General features: G+C 55.8%; 1 protein-coding gene across 17 annotated transcripts in view; it reads left to right on the plus strand.

The window, feature by feature from the left end:
• Positions 1-18,875, plus strand: part of DAB2IP (DAB2 interacting protein) — a 193,941-nt gene that overhangs the window by 137,084 nt on the left and 37,982 nt on the right. Inside the window, exon 1 of one of the 17 annotated variants that reach the window (XM_057548220.1) lies at positions 10,416-10,835. The exons of 14 other annotated variants lie outside the window; for them this stretch is intronic. In XM_057548220.1, coding sequence (XP_057404203.1) covers positions 10,669-10,835 — 167 coding nt within the window. In that variant the 5' untranslated portion in view covers positions 10,416-10,668. Of the gene's footprint in view, positions 1-10,415; positions 10,836-16,346; positions 16,476-18,875 lie in introns of those variants that run through there. 2 more of the 17 variants (XM_057548221.1, XM_057548224.1) reach the window with 2 other exon arrangements.

Here is an 18,875-nt window from a genome sequence, read left to right on the forward strand (position 1 = left end):
GCTGGCAATTGAGGGCCTGGCCCCCTTTTGCCTTTCTCCTCAAGGGGGAGGGTCTCCTCGCCCCCTCCGCCATACTGCCAGGAGCCCCAGCCCCTACCCCACAAGGAGGCAGTGAGCGCGGGGCCTTAGAGTGGTCTCTGAAGAATGTTGTCTGGGCTTGGGCAGCTGAGCCTCAGTCCCCAAAGCCCATCCCCGCTGCAGGCTCATTTACAACCTTGTCTGGAGGCAGGGGGAGGGGTTGAATGACCCCTGGCAGGATGTAGTGCCGTGAGTGGGAATACACTGTGTCACACTCCCGGCCAGGACATGGAGGTGGGGGGGACCCCCGCCAGCTCCCCATCTGGGGGTTCCCCGGGCCCCACCATATGGAACAGGCCCCTGAGTGAGACTGCCTGCCTGAATCCAGCTCCAGACCCTTGAGCACGTTACCTAACCTGTCCGAACTTCACTCTGCATCTCTGTTAGTGGGACACTTGTTGTACCTGCTTCCCAGGGTATGTGTGAGGGTTATTGGTTTTTAAGGGGAAGGGCTTAGCAGTGTCCACACGTAGGAGGTGCCCAGTCTGCTTAGCTGTGGCAGAGGTGGCCGTGGGGTAGGGGCCGGGGGAGGGCGATTATGTTCACCATCATTATCAAGGCTCCCTTAGGTTTCCAAGAGCCACAGGTGGGGAGTTGGGAGGGGTGATGGGAGAGCCAGCAGGTGGAGGTGGGGAGAGCCTGGTTGAAGGAGCAGAGAAGTGTGGGTCTTAGTCTTCACCGCTCCCAAACCTCAGGCAAGTCACTCATCTCTCCCAGCCTCAATTTCAGGGGCCAAGGAAGGAAGGAGTGAGAAAAGGCATGATGGTGGCCTGAGCCGGCAGGGGCAGGTGAGGGACTAACACATCTGTTAAGACTTCTATTTTCATTTCTTTCAATATTGAGGGACAACTAACTGCCTGCCTCTTGAGCGGACATGCAGCAGGGAAATGCTTTGAAAGGGGCCCTTCCCAAGCTGAGGATGGCCACGTTCTTCCACAGAGGATGGTCCGCTCTCTTCCTTGCCCTGAGCACCACCCATCTTCCTTCATACGCCTTCACTGTCCCAGCTGTTCGGCATTGTCTTTTGTGGTAAGAAAACAGTTCATCTTAGCAAACATTTCCTGAGCTTTTTTTGTCTTCTTTGGTCTGTGTTGGACCCAGGAGATACAGGCATGGTTAAGATACTGACGCAACTATTAAGAGGGAGGACGATTGTTGAATTGTCTTGTGTGTAAAGATCTAAATGTAAAAGCAGCCTTCCTGGGGCCAGAGGCTCTGGGTTCTAGGCTCTTCTCCTTTCTGCCTGTGGGACTGTGGGCACATTATAGTAAGTCCCCTACGTACGAAAGAGTTCCGTTCCGAGAGCGTGTTCGCAAGTCCAATTTTGTTCGTAAGTCCAACAGAGTTAGCCTAGGTACTCAACTAACACAATCGGCTATATCATACTGTACTGTAATAGGTTTATAATACTTTTCACACAAATAATACATAAAAAACAGACACAAAAAATTAAAACATTTTTAGTCTTAACAGTACAGTAGCTTGAGAAGTACAGTAGTACCAGCTACATCACTGCTGCTTTTACGCTTGCTTCCGGACATCCTGGGCTTGAAATAAAGATACTGTAGTACTGTACTCTATACAGTACTGTACAGTAAAGTACACAGAAGCACAACCACTTGTAGAGGATGCACTCATGTGACAGTGTATGCCAGACACATGCACTAACTTATGTGATTGGACATGCAAATGCATGTTCGAATCTTTGAAAGTTTGCACCTCAAAGGTTTGTATGTAGGGGACTTACATACAGGACCTCTGAGCCTCAGGTTTTTCAATTCAGAACCTGGGTCAGTCTCTGGTTGTCCCTCTCGGTAAGATGGCTCTGCAATCACTTTTGGATTATTCACTTACTGTGTCCTCTCCAGGGAGATTCGAAGTACAGTTTCAGGGCAGAGCCAGAAGAACAGACTCCAGAGGTGGTAGACTGGCCTGACCCAAGTTTGAATCCAGTTCTGCAACTTAATATTTATGTAACGTTGGGCAAATTACATCCTAAATCTCTGTGGGACTGGGTTTTCTCAGATGTAAAATGGGTATGATGATATGCCTGATATGCTATGTCCCGGCTCTTAGGGAACTGAGCAGTCATATTAAAGCTGCTATGAATCTCTTCTCCCCAAATACAGTGTCTGCTCCATGCCAAACACACCCCCGAGCCCCCTCTCCCCAGCTCCGCATATCAGAGGGGAGCCAGTTAGTGGAGGTCTTCAGCCTGCCCTACTGGGAAAAGAGGATGGGGAGACAGTAACTGTAGCCCCAGACCTGCAGCTGACCGAGGAGCCTGAGGTTGGGCCCCCAGAAACAATTCCAGGTGGGGCGCGGGCCTCCACAGAGAGCCTCCCCCCACCCCACCCCCCCGACTCCCGCAGTGGGCAACAGGGGTCAAATGGTTTTAAACCTCCTTGATTTGCATATATACTAGTTTGGCATTCTGTCTTGCTTTATTAAAAAAATGTTTGCTAATGAAATTAATAGTGTAAACAAGATTTGGGGAGGGCAGGCGGCCAGGGGAGGGGGTTATTTAGCACACTTCAAAGGACACCCTGCTCCAGCATCTCAGCCACGCCGTTTGCATACGTAATGATCGTGCTAATTATAGGTGGCCTCATCTGTTAACAACAAGTTTGCCAGGCTGTGCTACATTATTGTAATCACCCAGTCAGAATTCTCTGGCATGCTTTTCACTAAAGATAACAAGAATGATAATAATAGTGCCTATCATTTTTTGCCCCCTTGCTACGTGCCAGGCATCCTACCAGGCACTTGACAGTCATCATCTCATTTAATCTTCACAACAGCTCTGTGTCCCAGAGATTCTTATCTCCTGCATATAGAGGATGAAACTGAGGTACAGAGAGGTTAGGTAACTTCCCTGGGCGCACACAGCCAAGAGCTGGCAGTTGGGGAAAAGACCCGAGGTCTCGCTAACTCTCGTGCTTCTTCCACTCTGCAGCACTTCTTCTCTGGGGAGACTTGACACACAGGCTCACTCTATCTCGTTCTCATTTGGTCCTCTCAGAAACATCCCCCCCCCCCGTTTCTGCTTAAGGGGAAGCTGAGACCCTAACAGGTTATTGAGGGCTGTGCAGGAGGCGAGCCCAGGATCTCTAACTTCTAGGGTAAAGCCATCCCCGCGTCCCCACCTACCTGCCCGCAGTGTGTGTGTGTGTGTGTGTGTGTGTGTGTGTGTGTGCGCGTGTGTGTGTGTGCGCACGCGCGGCGGGGGGGGGGTGGGGAAGCGGCCTCCCCTGAGGTCTTGAGGAGAGGACGGTGTCCCTCACCTCTCCCACTCAAGCAGGGCTGGGCTTGGCCTCACTGCCAAAGAAAATTATGAGACAGTAAACAGATGGGAGGACACCAGCATGTCCTAACTGGCTTTACACGTGTTGTCACTAAGTCAGAGGTTGCACACGGGTGGCTTGTGGCCATGTGTAGCCCACAGGCAGGTTTCATTTGGTCTGGGAGGGTGAAAGGTGTTTTTTGGTGTTTTAAAAAAAAAACCGTTCCCCATATTTAAGCACTCCCAAAACATTCACATTCAACATTCACCAGAAAAATCTGGATTTCTGGCTTTTCTTGAACAAACAGATGTGGCAGCGTTGGGACTGTATTCCTGCAGGGCAGAGAACCAGCCTCTGCAGTTCATCTCAGATTCCTTTTACTCCCCAGAAGGCCTTCGAGTTTGCTTAGCCTGCACTAGCTCTTCCCAGTGATCCTGGGAGGGGTGTATGGGGGGATAGGGTTCCCATTCTAGAGATGACGAGCCTGGGATCTGAGTGGGCCGCTCCACAAGGCTGTTGTCAGCTAGGCCTTAAACCTCCATCCTCACCGTCCACCTTGTGTGGTTTTCACTCCACCTCGCTGCCTCCCAGCCATGTCCAACTCCACTGTCCGCCAAGGCAAGAAGGAAACGTTTCACAGGCCTAATGACTCAAAAATAACCAACCGTGAGCCCAGGGAAGTGTTCCTGTCTCCCCTTCTCCTTTTCCACCCTCCCCGAGACCAGAGGGGACATGGGAAACCTATTCATTTAAACTCAATTATTTTCTCGAAGACAGAACGGAACTGAATTGGGTCAACGGCTATATTTGCTGTGCTCAGCTCTTTCCCCTGCAACAACGGCACCCACTGGCTGTGTTGCTGGGCTCCGTGCCACCAGGCTCACCAGTTAGAACTCCGTATCGGTGGCCGTTCCTTGGAAAACATGGCTCTGAAGGAGGGGAGCCCCCTCTGCTCGTTCACCCAACAGGCTGCAGGAGCGGGGTCTGGAATCACATGGCTACCACCTTCCAAACCTAGGCTGCCCAACTGCAGTCTGCAGTGGAGGCGATTCTGACAGAGGAGTGCCTTACAGATGAGCAAACAGACACCCAGAGAAATTAAGTGCTTGCTGGAAAGGCAGGCCTTGAGCCAGACACGACAGGGACCTTACTAGCCGTGTTGCTCGGAGCAGAGTACTTGACTGCTCTACACTTCTGTCTCCCCGTCTTGTAAATGAGGCAAAGAACTTGACACACCTCCTGGGGCCAGGCAGTGACGATGTAAACGTGACACAGTGTGCCCGGCGCCTGCCCCCAGTTAACTCGTCTGTCCACACTCCTTCCCTTGCACGGTGTGCCAGGCACAGAGCTTGGTGGGGGTCCCAGATCTCAGGAGGAGGCTCTACTGGGATGCCCTCCTCTCTTTGAAGCCTTTCCCAATTCCTTACCCCCAAACCAGAACTGTTCCTGCCATCATTATAGGTCCTCTGTTGGGCCAGGCCCTGCTCTGGATACTTTCGCAGTTTCCTCGGGGCCCATGGCCTGTTAAGTGTGTTTTTGGTGCTAATGCCTGTACGCACCCCTCCCCCACTGGACTGCCAACTTCTTGAGGGCAGAGACCGCGTGTCTTGTTGACCTGCCTGTGTCCTGGATCACTCCCTGTCTAGATGTGTGGCCTTGGACTGGATGTTTAACCTTGGTGGGCCTGTTTTCCCATCTGTAAAATGGGAATAGTGATGCCTCCTTCCGACGCACGTCACGGAGTGGAGGCCAATAGCGTCAGACACGGCAGTGCTGCAGCAGATTCTCAGAAAACATGTGGAGAAAATCAAATCAGACGCTTGCGCTCCACTCCCTAGAAGCAGGGAATCTCTAAGAGCGGGGCTCTGGGGGATCGTGGGAGGGGTTGTAAGCGCCGCCTTGTTGCAGAATTGCTGTCTGCTTACATGGAGAAGAGCAGACAGGGCGGTGGCCTGTGGGCCTCGCCTCACTTCCTCCATCTTCTCTGCTGCTCCGGCCTCACGGTTATTCCAGTTCCCAGTGGTGGAGCTGGATGGGTTAGGAACCCCAGGTCCCAGTGCCTGGCATTGTACCTCCCCTTTTGGCAGCGTTAGAACCTGGAGGTGGAGCAGGGCCTCCCCCCTGCATCCCCATCGCCGGTTCCAGGGGTTGGGGCGGGGTTAAGGGGACGGTTCAGGGAGGTTTGAATTCCCTGACCTTTCAGAGTTGTGACGTTAGGGGGCGTGTGTGACCTTGGCCTGGTGTAGACCTGGTGGGGTGGTGGCTGCGGCGACAGGGCTTGGGGCCTGGGCAGTAGGTGACCCAGCCAGAGACACAGAAGCCGGGCTCTGGTGGGAGCTCAGTGAGTAGCACTGGAGTCTCTGGGCAGGGGCTTAGGGATCATCTAAGTCTTGATCACAAACTGACCCAGCGTCCTGTGCAGCCAGGGCAGCAGTCACAGGCTCCTGAACTGGAACCGTCCCCTCCCCTCGCCCCTTGATAGCGCTCAGGTCCTGGAACACCACGCGGGTTGTTGCCCAGGACTTGGCACCTTGACAACCAAGAAAGAGAAGTGCTGACCACGTCTCATTGCCTGTTGAGTAAATTTACTCTGTGTTTTTCCCAGGAGGCGTCACATGGGTAGGAATTTACTCCCCCTAAATGCTTTGATGGAAACATTACGGTTTTTCAGTGAACGTGTGTCAACGTCGCTGTAGGGGGAAAGGTTCCAGGATTCTCTGCCAGCTGAAGTCATCACCACAAGACAGTGGTTGGGGGCCTGGCAGATGGGGTAGATGCAACCGGGCTGGTGGGGGGAGGCAGCCAGAGGGCCGGAGCCCAGCCGGCCTTTCGGGAGGGAGGAGGGGGTCTGAGCAGGTGGAGAGGGGGAGGGAGTTGGGAGGCTGCAGGCTGACAATATACATTAACACCCTCCCAACCCGCCCCCCACCCATGGCACAAAACAAAGGGAGTGGGGAACTTGAGGGGTGGGGACGGAGAACAGAGGCTCTGGAATGGTGAGCACTGGCAGCTCAGGCCAGGAAGACAGGCTGCGGCCAGATTGTGGAGGGGCCTGGAATCGCAGCTCCTACCAGTAACTAGCTGTGTGACCTTGAGCAACTTTTCCAACCTCTCTGTGCTTCAGCTTCATTTTAGTAAAATATCCCTGTGGATACCCACAGCTTATGGCTCTTTGGAAGATTAAGAAGATAATGTATGTAAAATACTTAGCACTGGGCCTGGCACATAGCTGGTACCAGAACACATTTGTTGCTTGTTGGTGATGATAAAACCACACAAGCATAGATGTGTTCACATAAATTAACAGCTGGGGCACATGAAACTGCTACCCAGAGTTGGCCCTCAGTCTAATACCAAGTTTGTTTCTCAGCTTCAGCTGAGTACAGCAGTGGTCTCTTCAGAAGCCGTTGTCCATGAACAGCCAAGGGCCGGGGGCTGACTGTCCTCTGCGGGGCATCCCTCTTCGGTCTTGTGCCTGCTTCTGGCCTGCAGGCTCACCTGGATGGAGGCAGTGGGTTACAGCAGCGCCCTCCTCTGGCTGAGGCAGTTCTGGGCAGGCCGCAAAGGGCCTCCGTCCTCTACACAGCCTCTGGAAAGGACATTGCTGTGGTCACAAGAAAGGTCCTCCCTCCCAGGATGTGAGTATCTCTCTCCCCAAGGGGATATACAAGCATTGCCTGGAAGTGCTCCTTGACAGTCTTGGGGCTGGCTCCCTTGCACCCCAGGAAATGGGAAGCTCCTTGAGGAAGGTAGGTTCCAGGGTCTCCCACAGGGCCTGGCCCAGTTGGTGAGACACCTTCAGATCTGAAAGGTCATGAGACATCTGGGCTCTGAGCTTTTGGGAGAAGAGGTCCATCACACATTTACTGAGTCCTAGGACTTGAAGAACCAGAGATGAATAGACCCCAAGGAGGGCCTGACAGGACAGGCAGCAGGACCGAGGAGAAAGGGAGGAGGACTGGGAATTCAGGAAGAGAGGGAGAGATCACATACCTCCTGGGCCTGGGGACACTGGGAAAAGGCTTCCCTGAGGTGGGGCAGTTAAGCTGGGCCTTGAAAGGTGAATGAGAATTGGAGATTGGGGCAGGAGGGGAGATGAGCGGGAGCAGAGGCGTAGCCATGAGAGAGGGCAGGGATGCATGGGGAAGAGCAGAAGAGGAGGGCCTGTGGCTGGTGGGGGTGTGTGTGAAGGTGAGGAGTGTGCAGTGGGTGGGCGGGGCCTAATGATTCGGGAGTCCTGGTCACTGGGGGCACTGGAACCAGGAGTCACGGGGTCAGTTTCTGAAATTCCAAGGACGCTCACTGTGTTCTCACTCCCTTTCACATATTATTCAAGATGGCTCTGAAAGCAGCTTGCAAGAGGTTATGCAGTCCCCTGAGCTGAGGCTAGAAGGGTAAGGAGGAAGCACCTTATTCAAGGTCAAATAGCTGGTTAGTACATCTTCTGAACCCCAGATACAGGCTCGTTTCTTTTTAGCTTATGACCCCTTCCTGTGACAGCTGTCATGCAGAGGGAGAGGTCCTGTCACAGGGGCCTATTTTGTTATCAAAAGACATTAGAACTGTGTGGATCAACCAGTGGGGGTGGCTTCCTGCCTGGGGGAAATCCGGGAAGGCTCCCAGGAGGAGGGGGTATTAGAATTAGAGAGGGAGATAAGAGGGGACCAGTAAATAGGTACAAATGGCTGTCTGGGGCGAGGCACATCTATTATACTTTCAGATGTGGCTGGGCCAACTTGTACAAGTGATTGAGCTTCTCTAGACTTGATTTCTTCATTTGTAAAGTGGTTACAGTATCTGCCTTACCTCTTAATTGCTATTATTGAGTTCAAGTGGGAGGCCTGCTTGGGGCCTGCGCCCTGGAGGAGTGCTCGGAGATGGGCTCTGTCCCCTCCATCTCTGGTGCCTTGGATGCTCTGGGAGCCAAAGGGGCTTCTTCTGCCCTAGGGCCTCCCTTGGTGACTACAGCCTCACCTCTCCCCGGTTTTGAAATTTTATTAAAACATTGGATAGACCCAGATGAAGCTGCGAGGGGAAACCTCACCTCAGAAGGAAGGGAACCACCACCATAAGTGCACCTCTGGCTAAGAGTTCTCTGGGCTTTGGGGGTGTGAGCAGATGCAGATGGGGGGGGCGGGTTTTGTTGGATTACCTGTGGTCAGGATCACCTGTGCTCAGAACAGAGCTGAGCCCAAGCAAGGACACAGCAGGGGACGGAGTGAGTTACTTCCCAGGTTGGGGGCTGCTGTGGGGTTACAGTCAGACCTCTTCACCAGCCCTGCAGGTGCCCCAGCCAGAGTGCTGCCTACCTGCACACGGTAGGTGCCTGACAGTCTGGCACTTAATAGGAGCTCAGTTGTTGCTGAGGGTCTGGATCAGGCTGAAATTACCATGGGCTGAACTGGGGCTTGTGAGCCTCTGGTGTAGAGGCTATGGAGTAGGCAGGACCCCAGGCAGGGGCGCTATTCTCCCACCAGCCTGTTTATCCATATTTACATGGAGGGATTGGATTCCATAATCCCGTTGCACCAGAAAGTTATGCAGCAGCCAGTCTACTGTGATTAGCCCCTCCAGATGGTGGCTGTTAAGGGAGGTGTGTGATTCCCTGTGTGTGGTAGAGGCTCAATACTTGGAAAACATTGCTGTGGCTTTTCAAGCAGGATGGCAAAGCGGGTAACCCCAGGCGAAAATGTCAGGTTGGCTGGGTGTGCCTTTCCTAGAGGGATTTTCAGTTCTGTAAGGGCCCTGTCAGGGTGACCCAAGGATGAACCCCCCAGGCCAGCGGGTGGGGCAGCATTTGGGCTTCTGGGTCTGACTGCCCCTGTCGTCCTGTAGCATTCACAAACCTGCGCAGCTCACCCCCTTGTCTCTTCCCTCCGGCACTTAACCCTCCCCCTCTGTCCTGCTGGTCCAGCCCCGGATACAGGAGAGCAACCGCCCTGGGAGGGAGCTTGAACCCAGTTCTTCCCAAAAGGTCTAGCTCCAAGGAGTCGGTGCAGGGAGTCGGGAGCCCCGTTTGACTGGGTGACCGTAGTAGGCAAATCCCCGGCTTTGTCTGCACCTCCCTTTCTGTTCGCATTTTTTAAATGTCCGAATGCAAGTGCGGGAGAGGGAGGGTACTGGCCCTCGGGGGGGTGGGGGCCTCGGGACTGCTGCTCTGAGCCCGACGAACTCCGGCGGGGCCTCCGCGGGCAGTTGCGGGGTGGGCCGGGCCTCGTCCCCGCCCGCGTCCGGAGCACAGCGGCGGGTTGGGGCGGAAAGTGGTTGCAGCTGGGGGCAGCTGGCCGCGGAATGTCCCCTGCCGCCGGGCCTGGGAAGGCAGGGCCAGCGGCTCGGGGGGGCGGGCTGAGGGCGGGGCTTCGTGGGGGCGGAGCCGGCCGCTTCCGGCCTGGAGCGCGAGGGGTGTGGCGCCGCGGAGTCGTAGCCTGGAACGCTCCAGGAGCTGGATGCGGGGGAGGTGGTTTTGGCGCGTCCCCGAGTCTTTCGGTCACCCCAGCTCCCACTTAGCTTTGGCCGGCCTGTCTCAGGCCAGCCAGAAGGACACTAGTATTCGATCAGGACATCTGTTAGTGCCTACTTTGTGCCAGGCACTGGCCCGAGGTGTGCCGGGCCTACCAGGTGAACAGGCCCCTACGTTCTCCAGGTGGGAGGAGGAGGGGGCCCAAGCTTGTTTCAGATCAGTACCATGAGGAAAGTGAAGCTGAGTGATAACTTGGGGTGGGGGTGGAAGTTGCTCCTTTGGTTAGAACCACCTTCACTAGGACGCGCGCGACAATTGATCTGAGAGCAGAATGAGGAGAAACCAGCCTGGCCTCGAGCCTGGGCCAAGCAGAGGGAGCGGCAAGTGCAAAGGCCCGGAGGCGGGACTCGGGCGGGGTATGACCCTGGGCGGAGTCAGCGCTTTGGGGAGGAGCCTGAGACTCCTCTGCGAGCCTTGTTCCAGCCTCCCGGACCGGGAGCTCGGTTCCAGGGCCCGCACCCCGCCCAGGTGCCTTTGGAGGGCGACCTGCCCGTGGCTGAAAGTGCGTCTTTCTAGACTTCTTGGACCTGGAGTTTGTACCGTGTGGTTACCTGTATGGAAGACTATAATTTTCCACTTGTTCCGTGGAGGACCCGGAAACCTCTAGACGTTGTCACCGGTGTGTTTTTTTAAGTCGTTTCTGAAATTTCAACTTGGAAGACAGAGTCAGCACGTGCTTTGCGGGAAGGGGAAACCTGCCTGGTCACAGCTCTTAGATGCTGGCCTGGACTGAGCGGTCCCCTGATCTGGCCGGGAGAGGCACCTGGGTGCCCGCCATCCTCAGGAATGGTCCTCTGTGGCCTCGGACTCCTCGGTGATAACCTCGGCAAGATCCTGGGCCGGGCCGGAGGAGCTGCTCTGTGGAGACCCGGCCGTCCTCGAAAGCCAGATCTGGCTCCCAGGCCCCTGGTGCCCAGACCAGGGTCAGCCCAGAGGCCTATCCCTCCGCCAAGGTCTGTGGGTGGCTCTGCCTGGGGAAGGGGGTGCAGGAAACTTCCTGCCCTGGGGGTGGGCACCTCGATGGCTGTGGGTGGAGGCTGGAGGGTGTGGAGCTGTTTCTCCAAGGGGGCGCAGCCCTGGGAGCCCACCCACTCTCCGGCCAGGGCCTTGTTGATGCCCCACAACCCCTCCCGAGCAGCCTGGTTTTCACGCTGGCCTCGGGGGAAGAATGGGAGACCCCCACCAGCTTGGAAGGAAGGGGGAAGGTGGGGGCTGGGTTGCTTGACTGGCTCCTCCCTCCTGGGAACCAGGCCCAGTCCTCCTGGGAGCTTCAAGTCTTCGGGATCCGGGTGGAGAGAAGCCCACTGAGCGGAGGACCGAGGAGGTGGAAGCAGGCAGGCAAAACTGTGGGGAAGGAGATCTAGGCCCAGGGAGCTGGTGGGGTTGGCAAGGTGGGCTGTGAGGAGGGGGCTTTGACCCCAAGCTGAGGAGCCAGTGAGGGCCCTCGGGCTACTGTCCGCTTAGCCTGGGCCTCCCAGCGCAGGTGAGGAGCAGGGTGAAGCCGCGGGGGCTCCTAGCCACTGCCTCTTGGAGACAGATTTAATAATCCTAGGCTGTCCCTCTGACGGTTAGTATTGCAGGAGGGAAGCTTTAATCCCAAAACTTTTATTGATCCAGACACTAATAAAAAGTAAAGGGTTTTGTGCAGCAAGGTTTTTTGGAGCAAGGGTTTTTCCTTGTTTTCTACTTGAGCAAAGAACATCAGAGCCCTAAAATGCAAATTTGTTTTTCTGCCTCTCCCTAGGTTTGGGGAGCGGGGTGGGGCTTGGCCGTGTTCAGATTTCACCTCTCTAGGAGCCCTCCCTGACCGCGCATGCCTGCAGTCATGCCTCTTCTCCACGGTTAAGCAGCTGCCCCTGTGCATCTAGTCTGTCCCCTAGGAGGGTTGGGGTGTCACAGAAGCCTTCTGGCTCACCTGCGACCCCGGGGTAGTGAGATGCATCTGCCTTAAGGCAGCGAAGGCGTGGCTCTTGACTTCTTGTGTCTTTCTGGGTTTGGTTCTCTTGCTGTCCTGTTCTTTGTTTCTTTGTTTTTGCATATTTATTTCATAAATACTTACTGAGTTCTTGCCAGACCCTCCCTTAGGATGCGGAAAGACAACAGAGCTTCCCTTCTGGCAGGAGAGACAGGCAATCATAAGTGAGTGGACAAACAAATCAGTAATTCCAGATTGGGTGATATCAGTCAGGATTTTTGTCTGCTTTGTTCAGCACCTGGATTCCCAGTGCCTAAAATAGTGTCTGGCTCGCTGTTTGCACTTAATAAATATTTGCTGGCTGAACGAACAAGATGATGTGAAGGAAACTGCCAAGTGTTTCCGTGGGGAGTAATGGGGGCGGGGCAGGACCTGTTGTAGCCGGGGCGGTCCGGGGGAGGACTGAGTTCCACCCGCCTCCTGAAGCCAGCCTTTACGAGAAGGGGGTGGAACTAGAGCTCCTGCCTGAGGGAGCAGGGAGTGCAAAGTCCCCGAGGGCGGGAAAGCAGTGGCTTCCAGTTGGGGGATGGGGATTGCCAGATGAGGTCAGAGGGTGGGCCGGTCACTCTCGCGGACTTCTTTCCCTGGGGAGGAGTTCGGATTTATTCAAATTGCTGTAGGGAGTCACTGGAGGGTTTTTAGCCCCAGAGTTAAATAATCTGATTTGCCTTTCTAAAGAGTCCCTCTGACTCCTGGGTGGGGAGGCGGGGTAGGGCCGGTGAAGAGGCGTGGACAGGTGTGAGAGATTTTAGAGGCGGTAGCGGTAGGATTTGCTGATGGATTGGTAGCGGTAGGATTTGCTGATGGATTGGGTTCTGGAGGCCAGGGAAAGGGAGGGTGGCTGGCTTCTGAGACTCCTGGCTTAAGCTGCTGAGACAAAGCTCCACTTTGGACATTTCAGATTTGAGGTTCTGTGAGGTGTCAGCATTTAGATAAGTGAGTCTGGAGGGCAGAGTAGGGGAGGGCTGGGATAGGAACTTTGGAGTCGTGAGCCCTGGAGGTGTTTAAAGCTAAGGCGTGGATGCGATCACCAAAGGAGAGTGTTTTACTGAAGGAGAGTGCACCCATGTCAGAGCCTGAGAAACTCCAGCACCTGGCAGAAAGGTGGTGTGCTACTGGGAAAGCAGGGCAGTGGCCTGGGAGGGAGGGGAGGTACCTCAGAGGGGGTGGTGGCCTGGGTTTCAGGGAGGGAGCTCGCTGTCCTGTTGAGTACGGAGAGGACAGGAACTGTGGTTGGCTTTGGTCACACGAAGGCCTGTGGGGACTTTTGGGAGAAGCACTGGGGTCAGGCCAGGTGTGTTGAGTAGAAAGGAAATGAGTAGAAGAGGAGGCAGCAGGGCCTGAGAAGCGCAGGGCGAGCGGTGCGTCCGGGAAGCCAAGGAGGGTCAGGTGAGGGCTCACACGTCCCGGGTCCTGGTCTCCATGTACCAGCCGTGGGCCCCCACCTTGGGCCTGCATCAGGAGCCTCTGAGCGGAATCCCTAGAGATCCGGACTGGGGAGGGCTGGATCGGGCCCCTCCTCAGTGGTCTTCAATAGCTCTCTGAGCTCTGTTTCCCTCTCTCCTTGGAGGGCTTGCTAGCCACCCTGTAGTGGCTCACTCTCCGCTCTTGTAGTCACCCAGCCCTGTCCTCCTCCCTCCCTGCCCCATCTCTCTGAGTCTGGGGCGCCTAAGGAAGAGCACTGTGGACCTGGCTTTCCTCAGAGGGCCCTTCCGCCCTTCCCAGAGCTGAGAGCTGGACTTGGTTTGCACTGGTGGCTTTGCTCTGGAAGGTTCCTTGGTGTGTTTGGCGTCTGGAGAAGTCTGAGGTCTATTTCAGAATATTTGGGTGGCTGGGACCTTGACCTCCCGCAGTGCTTGGCTGTGTGGCGGGGTCGGGGTGTGGGTTAGAATGTGTTTGGCTTATTGGGGAGACAGTGCAGGGTTGGGGACAGCCTAAGATCTAATGCTCCTGTTGAATGAATGACACCCAGATATTTGAGTCTTTGGGTTCCCAAGTTGTTTTGTTAAATGCTTTCTCTGCATCTGGTTAACCAGTGTTTTTACACCTGTTATCTTCCGAGGATAGTGTATTTCCTCATTTTGTACCTGAAGAAACTGAGGTTCAGTAAAGTGAAAGAACTTGCCCAAAGTCCCACAGTTGCTAAGTAACACAACTAGAATTGCCACTCAGCCCTGCAGACCTCCCAATCACGCCACCCCTTACTGACTGATTAACCCTGTGGATGAGGAGGTGATGGTGGGTGCAAGGGGCCTGGTCCCCCACTGACCCTCAGGAATAGTGGCCATATGCTCTGCTGGGGCTGCAAGGCATGCCTCCTGCCTCCTAGCCCCTGTTTTCTCTGGTGCTCCTCTCTCCCCTCCCCGAGCACACACACCAGTTGCTTTAGGCTCCAGGAAGATAGAAAGAGGCAGACCTTGAACTTGATCAAGTTTTGGGGGCTCTTGGGGCCCAGGGAGCCCACAGCTTCTGGGAGGCTGTTTATGCCGCAGGTGTGGCGTGGCTTGCAGGGCTGCTAAACTTCGCAATGGAAAGCCAGCTCAGCTGCAGCAAGTCCCCTGGGAGACACCTGAGGAGGTGAGGGCCTGCCCCTCACTAGGGAGTGGGGAGACTGAGGTCCAGAGATGCCCGGGTGCGGCTGGGTTCTACCTCGAGAGGTGATGCCTTATACTGCCTCCTGACAGGCCATGTGGCTTTGCGCCCTTGCACCCTCTCCCTACCCAGCAGACCCCAGTTAGCCTGGGGGGTGGAGTGGGCCAGAGGCAGGCTGTTTTTACGTTGCAAAGAATTCAGGCTACAGCCCAGCCTTTCTCAGCCTTTATGGCCTTATGACCTGGATGCTTCTGGAGGAGGGTGGGCATGCCTGGTAGTCACTGAGGGTCCCAGGTGGACCCCCTCTTTACAGAAATAAACTGCGGCCCAGAGAAAGATGTGACTTTCTCAGGGTCACTACCCAGGAAGCTAGTTTCCCGCTTTGTGTCTCCCAGCATATCCTGGGGCAGCGTCCTTCAACCTAGCTAAACCTGCCGGTCTTTATTGAGTGCTCACTGGAAGCCAGGCTTTGTTCTATAACTCAACTGACTTCTCACAGCAAGCCCGTGAGGCTGAGTACTATTATTATTGCAGAGGGCGAAAACAGTCCCAGAGAGGTGACATGACTTGTCCAAGAACAAAAGGTTGCAAGTGGCACAGTCCAGATTTGAACAGTCTGGCTTCAGAGCTCATGTTCTTAACCACCAGGCTACACGGCTTCAGACTTACTTGACTGCCAGGCTCCGTAGAAACGTACTGAGGGTGGTAAATCCTTGAATGACCTGGCCCCTGCAGAGTTAGGTCTGAGGACTCCGCCTGGCCTTGGCCTTTCTGATAGGACGGCTGTACAGCACCTATGGGCTGCCCAACCACTCCTGGTGCCCGGAAATGACCCATCTTTCTTGGAGGACGGAGAGGACAGGAAGCCTTTCTTGGAGGGCTTGCTAGACCAGGTACTGAGGCCCAGGCAGTCACGTCTCTCTTTTCCTCTCCCCTGCCCACCCTTGGAGCCTAGGGGTCCCAGGAGAGCCCCCATCCCTGCAGCCCCGCCTCTTCCCTTCCTTTGGACCTTGGTCTGCTTGCCTGAACCCTGGGGTTGGAAGGACGGCTCCCTTACCTACCCCCTCTGACTGTAGAGCCTGTTTGGGAAGGGACGAGGGCCTGGCTGTCGGTTGCCCCAGCCCTACAGGGGCTGTGGACCCCCTCTTTTCTCCTCCCTCTCCTTGCCTTTCCTGTGCCTCATGATTTCCAATCTTCTCATCTGTGAGAACGGGGAAAGAATAGAACCGACCTCACAAGGTTTTGAGGCCTAGACTGAAAGCCCAGTGTTTGGGCACCTGCGACAAATGATTCCTCATCCTCGCCTGCTTGTTTGAAGGAAAGATGCTAGTCGATATGGAACAGGAGGGGCCTCTGGAGGGAGCAGGTGGGAGAAGAATCCTGGCTTTGGCTGACCTCACGTGGCTGGGCCCTGGCTGGGCCGCTCTGTGCCATCCTGGGCGAGTCGGGAGCCTCTGCCCGCCACAGCTTCCTCCTCTGTAAGATGGGTCCAGCTGCTGCCTGTCTTGTGGCCTGGTTGTGAGGAGTAATGAGACGCTGCTGTGAAGTGCTGAGTGCTGTGCTGGCCCGTTGTGAGTGCTTAAAAACTCTGCCCTTCCCACTCTTCTTCTTGAGATGTAGCCTCCTTGTTTTGGGGTTTGGGGGGTTCTTCAGATGAAATTTGGATTTTTACTCTTGTGCATTTTGTCTAAAATCTTCCCAAGGCCTCTAATCTCATCATGACTTTTGAGGGATTTTGGGGTTTTTGCTGTCTTGTTTCCTGTACAGAAAAAGGGAGGTGTGCCTTTAAGTCCCCAGCAACCCAAGTGGGACACTGGCCCTTTAAAAGCACATTACGGAGAGTTGGAACTTAGCCTTTGTTTGACTAGCCATGATCAGTCCCAGCGGACAGGGCTGGAATGGTATGTCTAGGACCAGAGCAGGGCTGGACTGGCTGGGCCCGGTGGGGGACAGCGGGCAGCGGGGTGGCCGGCCTGGCCCCTCGGTTTCCCGGGCCTGGAGAGCCTGGTGGCCGCGCGGAGGGATGGTGAGTGACCTGATGGCCTGAGCGGAGGTTGGGGTGAGGGAGGCCAGGAAAGAAAGCAGGAGGGAGGCTGCCAGTCTCGGCCCCTGACCAGCCTCCTGGGCCCAGGGAGAACTGAGGCGGGTGGGAGCGGCCGGTCAGAGAGGATGCCCGGTTTCGGGAAGGACTCAGTCATTCCCCAGCGATGGTGCCTCTGCCCCTCTGTGGACGTCCACCACCGGCCCAGAATGTGGAAGCAATTAGGACGGCCCGACCAAAAGTGAGAAACCGAGGAGTGGCGTTGCTGTTTTTAGTGTTGAAAAGAGAGGAAACCCAGTGTCAGCGGCTCCTTTCCGCGAGCAGGCCTGGTGGTCTCTGTGGCTGCACCGAGAACCGGGAAGTGAGGAGCTTGGCCTTTGCTCCGAGTCGCCGAGCCCGGGGCTGCCCTGGGTGGGGCTGCGCTGGGGTTTGGGGGCCGTGTCATCCCTGCCCCAGCCCCCAGCTGGACTCTTCTGTTTCCCTCCTTCTCCCTGCCTCTGTCTGTTCCCTGATCCGTTGGCCTGCAGGCTGGCGGTGTGTCTGAGCCTGGTAGTATGTTTTGCTCCAGCTTAAATGTTTGAAACGGTTGTACGGAGCCAGGCCCCTCTGACACGGCAGCCTCTACTGGGGAAGTACCCCGTCACGAGAGAGGTCGGGGGTTTGGCTGGTCACACACTGTCCTGTGGAGGGGTTGTGAGGAGCAAATGAGCCGCTGCTGTGAAGTGCCAGCCCTGCGCCTGGCTTCTTACAAGTCTCCGTGTCCCTTCGTCCTGCCCACGTTCACTGCCACTGCTGGGGTGCTGCCGGTGGATCAGACTCCTACCAGCTAGGTGTCCTTCTCACCATTTTCCAGACAGGTGACACGGGGGGTGACAAAGGCAGGGCTCAGTGGAGTTCTGGTGACCCATGATTTTTCTAAGTTACTTGAAAGTTGGTGCATTTAATCACACAATTTCTGTAGGTTTGGTGAAAGCCTGAGGCATTGACAGGCAGTGAAAAGAGTTTGGAGTTGGAGCCCAGATGCCAGGCCTCCAGCCCTGCCCTGGTGCCTGTGAACTGTGACCTGTGACCTTGGGCAAGCTGCTGGACCTCCCTCCCTGAGCCTCCACTTCCGCAGGGGTGGAGTGCTTAGGGGAAACCCTGGAGGGAGGTGTCGGTTCTGCTGGGGCGGGCGGGCGGCACGGAGGGGGTGGTCTTTGAGCTGGGCATTGATGGATAAGGCGCACTTGCTGCTGGGCACGTTCTGAGTGTATGTGCGCAGCCCGGTGTGGCTGGGTTGGGACGCACCTTGGAGGCTGTATTTAAGGCATTGCTGGTTGGAATCCTGTGGGCCAGTGGCAAATGACAGGCAGGGCTAGCTTATCCTAGAGTCAGCGGGGGAGGGGGTGGGGGGTGGGGAAAGAGGGTGGGCTCTTGGAGTCGGGCACACTCTCTGGCCTTGGGAAGCCCCTCACGGCTTCAGAGCATGTTTCCTTAACTGTAGTTGGGCGGCTGGGCCACGTGAGCAATGGAGTCCGCTAAACGCGGAGCCAGGGCCTGCTGGTGCACTTGCCAGGTGTGTGGGCTGTTGTGGGTGAGGCAGGAGCTGGAGAGCCACAGATGGCTTAGATGCACGGTCACTAGGAGCAGGAAGAACTCGGCAGCCACGCCCTGCTTTTGACATGAGTTTTTGCCTCTGCTGGTGGCCTGGGAGCCTGTGGCTTATTGGCAGCCCCCCGCTCCTGCTTTTTTGCTGCTATTGAGCACTCCTGGCTGTCTCCTGTGAGTTTCAGTCTGGGAAGCGGAGCTCTGATGCCCTGCTGGGACATCCTCCCAAAGCCTGGTGTCCCAAGGCCCCCAGGCTTAGCGCCGGCATGCTGGAGGCACTCAGTGACTATATTACTGGGGCACTGGATTAGCTCAAACCAGGCGTGGGGGGGTGTTCGCATATCAGACCTCCATCAGGCTCTGGGAGGAGGGCAGCGCAGCCCACTTGTCAGGTGAGAAAACTGAGGTGCAGGAGAGGCCAACCCGAGGTCTGTGCTCCCTTGGCCCATGCCCCTTCCCCTTCGTGTCTTTGCCTCGTCTCCCTGAGGCCACAGAGCCCCCCCGTCCTAAGTGGTGGCAGGACAGGAGATGGGCATTGCTGCTAGAACCTAGGGTGCCCGTCTCTCCTTAAATGGGGACTTGGAGGCGCCTACTTAAAGGAGAAGTGCTGCAAGGTGGGAAGGGGCAGAATGCCCGGGGTAAGGCAGGGCTCCCTGTGTGTCAGGTTACACCTGTAGCACCAAAGGTGATGTCCTCCCCATTTTACAGATAAGGAAACTGAGACGTGCAGGTTATTTAATTTGACCAAAGTCACAGAACTTTATGTTTATGTGTGTTTGTTTTTAAGGAAGGAGGCCT

This window comes from Balaenoptera acutorostrata, chromosome 6 (assembly GCF_949987535.1).
Source record: "Balaenoptera acutorostrata chromosome 6, mBalAcu1.1, whole genome shotgun sequence".
Classification (NCBI taxonomy): Eukaryota; Metazoa; Chordata; class Mammalia; order Artiodactyla; family Balaenopteridae; genus Balaenoptera; species Balaenoptera acutorostrata.